Source organism: Saimiri boliviensis, chromosome 13 (genome assembly GCF_048565385.1).
Source record: "Saimiri boliviensis isolate mSaiBol1 chromosome 13, mSaiBol1.pri, whole genome shotgun sequence".
NCBI lineage: Eukaryota > Metazoa > Chordata > Mammalia > Primates > Cebidae > Saimiri > Saimiri boliviensis.
This window is the reverse complement of record NC_133461.1, coordinates 15,671,359-15,681,945: the sequence shown is the minus strand read 5'-3', so window position 1 is coordinate 15,681,945 and position 10,587 is coordinate 15,671,359. Positions and strand designations below refer to the sequence as shown.

The 10,587-nt window shown below is 36.4% G+C and overlaps 1 protein-coding gene across 1 annotated transcript in view; it reads right to left on the bottom strand.

Moving 5' to 3' along the window:
* Nucleotides 1-2,369: 2,369 nt before the first annotated feature.
* VPS4B (vacuolar protein sorting 4 homolog B) overlaps nt 2,370-10,587 on the bottom strand; it is a 29,363-nt gene continuing 21,145 nt past the window's right edge. Inside the window, exons 6-11 of the mRNA XM_003926020.4 lie at nt 10,348-10,504; nt 9,855-10,003; nt 9,059-9,140; nt 6,910-7,129; nt 5,754-5,894; nt 2,370-3,404 (exon numbers count right to left, since the gene is read on the bottom strand). Of these exons, the coding sequence (XP_003926069.1) occupies nt 3,303-3,404; nt 5,754-5,894; nt 6,910-7,129; nt 9,059-9,140; nt 9,855-10,003; nt 10,348-10,504 (851 nt within the window). The 3' untranslated portion in view covers nt 2,370-3,302. The remainder of the gene's footprint in view (nt 3,405-5,753; nt 5,895-6,909; nt 7,130-9,058; nt 9,141-9,854; nt 10,004-10,347; nt 10,505-10,587) is intronic.

The window sequence follows — 10,587 nt, the reverse complement described above, 5'->3', positions numbered from 1 at the left end:
GAGTTTGAGACCAGCCTGGCCAACACGGTGAAACCCTCTCTCTACTAAAAATACAAAAATTAGCTGGTTGTGGCGGTACACACCTATAATCCCAGCTACTTGGAAGGCTGAGGCAGAAGGATTGCTTGAATCCAGGAGGCAGAGGTTGCAGTAAGCCAAGATTGTACCACTGCACTCCAGCCTGGGTGACAGAGTGAGACACCATCTCAAAAAAAAAAAAAAAAAAAAAAAAAAAAAGAAACATGTACAATATATTGTCTCTGAAGCCTGCTACCTGGAGGTGTCATCTGCATAATACCCCTTATCTTAACCCAGACACTCCCTTCTGTTAATTCCAGGTCTTTAGATAGTAACTCTTTCAACCAATTGCTGATTTCTATGGTGTAATATTCCCATCACAGCAGATCTTAAGTTACTAGTATGAGGTCACTGAACTCATAGCTGGGAAAGATGTACTATTGTTTTTGGTGAGCCAGGGTGAGCTGGTTAGAACACATCTCTGATTTTGTAGTCCTCAATCACTGAGACAGAAATTTATCATCACTTCACTAGACCTGTAAGAACAAAGCCACTTTACAAACGTACCTATGTTATAAGTCTCTCAGATAATCCATGAGGCAGTCAAAATAAAAATATAACTGTCTTTTTCTAAGCCTTTACTAAGTACCTAATAAATAGCTCCCAGCACTATATTAATTGCTGGGGAAAATGTAATTCTCAGAGCTTACAATCTAAATGATCTAAACATGATTAATAGAATATGCTTCAAACAGAAAAAAATCTTACCACAGCAGCAGCAGCAGCAAGTTAACTGCTATTGAAACCCACAGGTAGGATGGGGATAGTTTAGGTGGTCTTCCTGCAAGAGGTAACATGATTCATTACTAGGCTTTAGTGGAAATACATGAATTGGACTAGCAAAAAAGGAAAGAATACCATATTAGAGTAAGAGAAGGATACAAATGAAGAGAAGAAAGTAGGAAAGCAAAGGGCACCCGTGAAAGCTCACAAACTTAAGATAGCATCAGTGGCAACAATAGGCACTGTGTTGCTTCATCTGCAATGTACAAATTCAGGTAGGTATGCCTCTTTTTCAACTATGAAAGTGACTAAATGGTGCTTCTCTGGCACTAATCAAGTACCCCCATTCTGTTTTTCTGCATGTAGCTGACAGTGAACTCAGAAGTCAATTCTCTATTGACATGTTTTATAATTATAGCTTCCTTATAGATTTCTCAGGCTGAGACAAAATACTTTCAAATATCCAGGGTGTAGATCATAGAGATGCTTAACAACTATGATCTACTTCTTCTTGCTGGCTCAGAAAATGTCTACCCAAACTTTATAATTATTGGTCAAGGGCCAGAGAAATAGAACATGCCCATTTGGGTTCCTTTTAGTATCTGTCCATAAAGAACACACAGCAATACCGTGTAATTCTGAGGCTGATAAACAGGTAAGATGTATAAAGTATCTTATTCACAAATAATTCAGTGTTAGTCTGTCTAGTTCTCAACCCTCACATAAAATTGTTGAAAAACAGAATTTTCAATGTATACATTAATTTTAATGATTTCTTTGTATCTAACCAATTTAGGTATTATTTTCTTTCACAGACAGTCCCAAAATAAATAATAATACACAATACAGCCAATAGGTTATATCAATTTACTTCATTTAAGAGCATAATTCAGGCCTTTTCCATTTAATAACAAAAACAATCTGTACAGAAAACCCAAAGGCAACCACATAGCATATGTAAAATGTGCAAATACACTTTAAAAATGCAAGTTACTCTATAGCATCTGCAAGATAGAATTTCATAGTAATTAAGGAATCTACTTCATTCTAACTTAATATTCTTTTGCTTGTATAGCCAATGCAAATCTACAAGGCACAACTTAGCGCTGATGCTACGGTGTGAAACACATCCTCAGTTTATTTATTTGAAGATATTAAAATAATATCATGTTTATTATTTTTTAATGAGTCATGAGCTCATTTCTAAAGCTTCATAAAGCATTACAATGATAACATATGTGTGGTCAGGACAAGCTGTTCCCTGAACTTAAAAGGTGAAGGACAAGACTCTATATTGTTATCCTGCATTAAAAAAGAAATATACATATATATACACAGACACCCCATATCACAGACAAGAAACTTCCCGTAATCCAAAGGGAGGTCATTTCCTTATTAGCAAAGGTGTGCATTACAGTATTTCATAACAGTTAAAAATTACACTTACCACCTGTTTTGGTCAATCTTGCTACAAAAAGACACTGAAGTAGACAATTTTCTTCAGTAAGGTAAAGACAATGTCTAATTTAGAAAATCCTCCTCTTGAGATTGCACAGTGAAAGGTATCATTTAATTAAATATAAAAGTTTACTCTTTTTTTTTTTTTTTTTTTTTTTGAGATGGAGTTTTGCTCAGTTACCCAGGCTGGAGTGCAATGGCAAGATCTCGGCTCACTGCAACCCTCACCTCCCGGTCCAAGTGATTCTCTTGCCTCAGCCTCCCAAGTAGCTGGGATTACAGGCACCCGCCATCATGCCTGGCTAAGTTTTGTATTTTCAGTAGAGACAGGATTTCACCATGTTGGCCAGGCTGGTCTTGAACTCCTGACCTCAGGCGATTCACCCGCCTCAGCCTCCCAAAGTTCTGGGATTACAGGCATGAGCCATCACACCCAGCCAAAGCTTACTGCTTTTAAAGAAATTATTTAAATCTACACAGAAAAAAATATCAACTTAATTAAAAACCAATAAGAGCACTGTCTAATTCAAAACCTTTCAAACCCAATCATAGTGCTCTTTGCTGTTTATTGCCCATCCCTGAGAGTGAAGATTCTATCATTTGTAATTTTTTTAATAAAGTAAACAAATTTTACATTGATAAGTTTAAGAATTTTTTTGAAAATATAAAATAAACTCTATATCATTTTAGTAAAAAAAAAGAAAAGATAAATGCTCTTTGCAAAGACCACCACACAGAAAAATTTTAAGTATTTGTATGTCAATCAATTTCTGACATTCTTTTTACTGGGTAATTTCTATTTTTTGCCATTCATATATCGCTCATTTCCTCATAACCTGTTACTTTGTACCTTTTGTTAATAGGAGTATTTAATAAGTAATGGAGGAAAAGTACAATATAAAACCTAATGGAACTCTGAAGTGAGATGTGTATTTCCCTGTGGTAAAAGAGTTTTACTGGAAACAATCTGAATGCGATTCAAATAGACAAAAATATCTATGAAAGAAAGAATACATATGGTAAGCATCTTCCTTGTCTTTGGTTTAGCCTTCTTGACCAAAATCTTCTGTAAACTTCTTTAATTTCAACAAGTCGTGTTCATTGACTGTAGGTTTTGTGTTAGATAGTGACCGCAACATATCCGACTATCAGGGAAAAAGAAGGGCGGTGGGGGGGCAGATATTAATAACAGATTTAACAAAATAAAAAACCATCATATTGTCATTGTTACAAACTTTAACCTAAGTTTAAATATGAATATTTGCAGTGTGCCATAAGATACTGACAATTAACTCCTTGTTCTTTTTGAGTCGGAGTCTCACTCTGTTGCCCAGGCTGGAGTGCAGTGGCGTTATCTCAGATCACTGCAGTCTCTGCCTCCCAGGTTCAAGTGATTCTCCTGCTTCAGCCTCCCAAGTAGCTGGGACTACAGGCACCTGCCACCACACCCAGCTAATTTTTGTATTTTTAGTAGAGATGGGTTTTGCTATGTTGGTCAGGCTGGTCTTGAACTCCTGACCTCAGGTGATGCACCCACCTTGGCCTCACAAAGTGTTGGGATTACAGGCGTGAGCCACTGCACCTGGCCCCTATTCTTTCAAAGATCTTCCATGATCTTTGACCATGGTATTCTTTTGTGTAGAAATTTACACTTTCTTCCCTTGAACTGATCCAAATGGCTCCCCATTACCTATCAGAAGGACAGTCCTCTTAGTCTGAGGATCAAGGCCTCCAAACTATGTTCATGATCTAATTTCTGGCCTTATCTCTTTTTCTTAAACAAGAGATCAGTTTTCCAAGTAAGTATAATTCAAAAGGAAAATATCATTCACTTATACTTAAGTGAAGCAGAGTACCATTTTATGAAAAATCAACTAACCAGAATTTTTAAATAGTTACAATTAAGATCAAAATGGTTAGGGAAATATGCTAGCATCAGAGATTCATTAAAAAATTAACGTCTAATCCAAAACTCCTGTAAAAGGATATGAAAAACAATAAAAAGGACCGTTAAGTTACTAAAAATTATTCAAAGCTGAACAAAGTACAAAAAATAAAAAATAATACACCAAGGATTAAAACAAAAGGGGTTTCTGAGTAACTTCTCAGATAAGCATTATGGTTCGTTCACACACAAAATATGGGCATGTGCACATTTACATGTATGTCTATATAGCATGTAAAAGTTTCTCCTCTCGAAGTTACTATTAAACTCGCCATTAAAGGTTTTTGAAGATCTGAAACTGACAGAAAATTTCGAACTGAGAATGTTCTTCATAAGAAAAGTACTTTTCAATTACCCCAAGTTCCCTAAAAATAATATGCCTTACAAAATAAGTCTTGTAAATTATTTTAATTCCACCAATACAAATTATATAACTAATTTTTAAAAATATTCTATTTAAATTCAGTTAAAATTTTTTAAAACTCTATTATTTAAATTCTCTATGGAACTTTGAGAAGTAAAACAGAAAACACTATAAATATGATGACACAAGCATTAGTATTTCTGTTTTTTTTTTTTTTTTTTTTTTTTTTTAAGACGAAGTCTTGCTTTGTTGCCCAGGCTGGAGTGCAGAGACATCATGTTGGCTCACTGCAAGCTCTGCCTGCCTGGTTCACGTGATTCTCCTGCCTCAGCCGAGTAGCTGAGGTTACAGGTGTGCACCACCCTGCTCAGCTAATTTTTGTATTTTTAGTAGAGACGGCATTTCACTATATTGGCCAGGCTGGTTTCAAACTCCTGGCCTCAAGTGATCCTCCTGCCTTGGCCTCCCAATGTGCTGGGATTACAGACGATTTCTGGTTATTTTTAAAAATCTGAGATGCAGGGAAAAAAATTTTCACAAATCCTACTTTTTAGTTAGGTGTTGACAATAATTATACTATGTATGAGCACTGTGGAGATATTCTAGCCATAAGACCTGTAAAGTCAGAAACTTGTGCTTTAAAAAATAGCTTTTTCACTTCAAGTTTCCTCAAAGCCCAAAAAAATAGCCTAAAAATAATTATTTTTTATATTTTAATTTCTTTTTTTTTTTTTTTTTGAGACAGAGTTTTCATTCTTGTTACCCAGGCTGGAGTGCAATGGCGTGATCTCAGCTCACCGCAAGCTCTGCCTCCTGAGTTCAAGCAATTCTCCTGCCTCAGCCTCCTGAGTAGCCGGGATTACAGGCACGTGCCACCATGCCCAGCTAATTTTTTATATTTTTAGTAGAGACGGGGTTTCACCATGTTGACCAGGATGGTCTCGATCTCTTGACCTCTGATCCACCCGCCTCGGCCTCCCAAAGTGCTGGGATTACAGGCTTTAGCCACCGCGCCCGGCCCCTTATATTTTAATTTCAGTTAACTTTATCATTTTTAATGTGAGTCAGCAGTATAAAGTAAAATACACCTGTTTATACTAAGATTTTCCAGCAAATCTTAAATAACTGAAAATTATAAAGTATAATGTTTTAAAATTTTTCTTAAAAACAAACAAAATTTCAAACCATGGAAACAACTGGCTCCAAAAGTTTATCTCCAGGAACATCCATCCATGTCATTTCAATGGCACCAGGGTCACCTGGAGAGCAAGGTGTTAGCAGATCATCTACAACACAGTTAGGATCAGCTCGGGAAGGTCCGCGAACCTGAAATAAACAGTAATCTGAAATATTTATTTAAACAAATTGAACATTAAGAATTAATCCATTATCAGGAAAGTTAAAATGTGTAATAGTCTTGTATGTTTTATTAGAATGTTTACTTTCTGAAAAAATGTTAAGAATATACAACAAAAAGTAGTTACCCCTGGGTAAAGGAATGGATTTTGGCTGCTTTTAGTTTTTTGCTTTTATTTTGAGAGGGAGTCTCGCTCTGTCACCTAGGCTGGAGTGCAGTGGCACAATCTTGGCTCATTGCAACCTCTGCCCACTACCACCTCCACTTCCTGGGTTCAAGTGATTCTCATTTCTCAGCCTCCCAAGTAGCTGGGATTACAGTCACGTGCCACCACACCCAGCTACTTTTTTTGTATTTTTAGGAAAGACAAGGTTTTACCATGTTGGCCAGGATGGTCTTGATCTCCTGACCTCGTGATCTGCCTGCCTTGGCCTCCCAAAGTGCTCGGATTACATGCATGAGCCACCACACCAAGCTGCTTTTAGTTTTTTTCCCAATGCTTTTCTATGTTTTGAAATTTCCTACAATAAACTATTTACTTGACCATAGAAGATGAGTTAAAAAAAAAAAAAAGATATAGTTAACTGTGGCTAAGCCTTCTCTTTTTCCCCTCTAGTGCTTAGTAAGTGGTAGTAATGTTAGAGACCAAAAACAGATACATTAAAAAATTCTCAGAAGTTTTTCTATAGCTGAGAAACTTAAAGGTTGTAGCATAAACTTAACAGTATTTCGGTAATTAAATGGCTGAAGAGTGGATGAGTATTGTATCACTTTATTATCAGAAAGGACTTCAAAATAGCATTATCATTCCCATCTTAGAGATGATAAAAATGAGCCTTAAAGAAGTAATAGAATTTGCTCAAGGAGGTATAGTAAATGGTGCCAGACTTCAAATTCAGATTTTAATTCAAGCTTGTAACTTAAAAATCTTATTGTGGTATATGACAAACATACATATGTGACTTATTATTAAAAGCGACTTACCTTTTTAAAATGAGTAGCTGACTGTACTTTTCTAACAGGCTGCATAAGTGCATCACGTACAATGATACTTATATCTGCCCCTGAATATCCATCTGTTTTCTTCCCGAGTTCCCGAAAGTCTGCTTCTGTTAGACTGTTCTGAGTGGTCCCCAGGTGCAGTTTAAACATTGCTGCTCGGGCATGGGGTTCAGGCAAAGGAATATAAATTCGTTTCTCAAATCTTGAAAGAGAAATTACATCAAGAATATATTTTAATTGAAAATCGGTATTTGCAAGAAGAAACAGATATTAAGTGGGCCTGTATGTGCCAAAGTTAAATATATATATTGAGGTTAGATAAGGGAAGAGAATCCAGAACACATTAAAAACAAATAAAATCAAAATGGCCTGTAAGCCAGTCTGGAGTGGTTGAGTCTTTCTTACATGATTTTTGGGTTATTCTGGCCACAGTGTTCATATATCTGGAATTCATGAAATAAAAAGACATGTCCTACAGGATTACAGTTTCCCACAAAATTGTACTCTGAATTCCTGTTCAAGGGACTAATGATTAACAATATAAAACAGGAGTAGAGATGACACAGCAATTCTCTACATTCAAAATATAATTAACTCAGTCTCACAGGATATATATTTATTACACAAAATGTCAACTTGAATGAATACATCTAGAACAAACAATCCTATATTATAAAGAATAAATACTATGTTTCATTAACGGTATTTTTGCTTGCCTTCTTAGAATTTCAGTACTTGTGAGATAGAGAAGCAGGGATGAGGGATAATTTAAGTGGTCCGGACAGACTTTTTCCTCCAGCTAACTCTCTGTGGCAATGAAAAGAATTTAAAGTTTCCATTGTCTCTAGAGATGGGTGCAGAATAAGGCCATTTTTTCAAATACAGCCTTTCCTTTCTTGGTACTGAATGGTAAGCTAGCATGCTGGCAAATCATCAAGTGAATGGGATAAAAGTGGCAAAAACGGAAGTGCTAATTTTTACCATAAAAAAATAAATGAATGTAATAACAAACTGTGCAGAGTGAAAAAGAGTCCGTACACCTTTCCTAGAGCTGAAGTCATATATATATATATATATATATATATATATATATATATATATATTCTTTTATCTTTTTTTTTTTTTTGAGACGGAATCTCACTCTGTTGCCCAAGCTGGAGTGCAGTGGCACAATCTTGGCTCACTGTAACCTCCACCTCCTGCGCTCAAGCAATTCTCCCGCCTCAGCTTCCCAAGTACCTGGGACTACAGGTGTGCGCCACTATGCCCAGATAATTTTTTTGTATTTTAGTAGAGACGGGGTTTCACCATGTTGCCCAGGGTGGTTTCAAATTCCTGAGCTCAGGCAATCCGCCTGCCTCAGCCTCCCAAAGTGCTGGGATTACAGGTGTGAGCCACTGTAATCCCAGCCACCCGGCCTGACCTAAAGTTTTTACTAAAAAAAAAAATATCTTGGCCAGGCGCAGTGGCTCACACCTGTAATCTCAGCATTTTGGGAGGCCAAGGTGGGTAGATCACAAGGTCAAAAGATGGAGACCATCATGGCCAACATGGTGAAACCCCATCTTCTACTGAAAATACAAAAATTAGCTGGGTGTGGTGGTGTGTGCTTGTAGTCCCTACTCGGGAGGCTGAGGCAGGAGATGCGCTTGAACCCAGGAGGCAGAGGTTGCATTGAGCCAAGATCGTGCCACTGCACGCCAGCCTGGCAACAGAGCGAGACTCCGTAAAAACAAAAACAAAAAAACTTAACCTGGTTATCTTATTTTGACTTACAGAATTGCCATTTTGCTTAAATTTTATATGAATGGTTTTTACTGAATTATCAAACTATGTTTGCAAATTTCTAAAGCACCAGTACCCACCAAGCTTAATCAGACCAAAAGGCAAGTATTAGGTAATATATTTTCTAATATGAAAGACTGAAGTATGTCGAAATCTTGCTATCTTTGATAAAGTAGGGAAACAAGCAAATGACCACCCTTCTCCCCCTCAAAGCAGGGGAGCAACAGGGTTAGAGCACACTACAAATATTTTGAAAAGCTGTTAGAATGCCTCCTCACAAGACAAAGATAATTATCTACTTGTTACAACTGCAGTGAGAAATAAGGTATTTACTATATTATCCTACCTTCGCCTAATGGCAGAATCCAGAACCCAGGGTATATTTGTAGCTCCCAGAACCAAAATTCCATCATTGTCTACACCAACTCCTGCATAAAAATAGGTTATGCTTTAATTAATTTGTCATTTTGGTGTTCTTTAAACCTCTTCCATATATTCTGTTAAGAAACGTGGTGCTTTACCATTAAAGTACCTCATCTTGAGAGTCTGTCTTCGGAAAAAAAAACTATTTAATCAAATATCACCTTACAGCAATATAATTAAATATATTATGATGCAATATGATGCAATCAAATCTCCTAGATTGTGGACAAATACTATTAACATTCATTTCAAAATATTTCTTGAAATATTTCATTTGAAGTCTACATATAGATTTTACTGATGTTGTGCCTTGTACATTATAAATGAATATACTAAATCTCTTTATTATTTATGTCAGTGAGTCCTACAAGATAATTACAACTGGGTAAAAGTTACATATGCATATGGAAGGCAATCAGAATGAAACATGGCAAAATGAAACAGTTTGTTAGAATGGAGAAATTCTGCTTGAATTTTTCATTGTTACGAAATTTAAAAAATGACTTTAAAAATCAGTAACATTAAATTAGCAGGGCATGATGGTGCGTGCCCCCATAATCCCAGCTACTAAGGAGACTGAGGCAGGAGAATCGCCTGAATCCAGGAGGCGGGGGTTGCAGTGAGCCAAGATTGCACTACTGCACTCCAGCCTGGACTGCAGACAGAGTGAGACTCTGTCTCGAGGAAAAAAACCAAACAAACAAAATCAGAAACACTACCTTGCATCTGCACTAGGAACTCCGTCTTAATTCTACGTGCAGCTTCACTTTCATTTTCACTTCTTGAACCACACAAAGAATCAATTTCATCAATGAAGATAATAGAGGGCTTGTTCTCTCTGGCAAGTTGGAATAAATTCTTAACCAGTCTAAAAATAAATACAAACTTTAAGTCTCTAAAAAATAGTAAAAGATCAAAGCAATATACTAATATTACAAGAACTCCATAGATTAAAAAGCCTAATCACGTTTCAGGTACAGAAAATAAGAATGCTACAACTGGATGATTTACTTTATGATTTAGTAGGTTGTACATATATGCTATCTTGTCCCACAAAATAAAGTCCAGATTAAAGACTGATTTGACAGAGAAGTGACTACCAATATTACATCACTTCTCTGAATATCCATGAGTAATGTAAGAAATCTATTAAGGACTGATACAGTGATTACAGGCAAAGAAAAAACTTTAAAAAACTGATTTATGACTTACTTTTCACTTTCACCTAGCCACTTAGAAACAAGATCAGAGGAAGATATTGAAAAAAATGTTGAGTTGTTGGCTTCTGTTGCTACAGCTTTAGCTAAGTAGGACTTTCCTGTTCCAGGTGGCCCAAATAATAGGATTCCCCTCCAAGGTGTTCTCTTGCCTAAAATTTACATTTGGAAAAAAACAGCATGAGAATTTCAACAAGTAACTGCAGTTACCTCTGACATGATCCATACTGAAGAA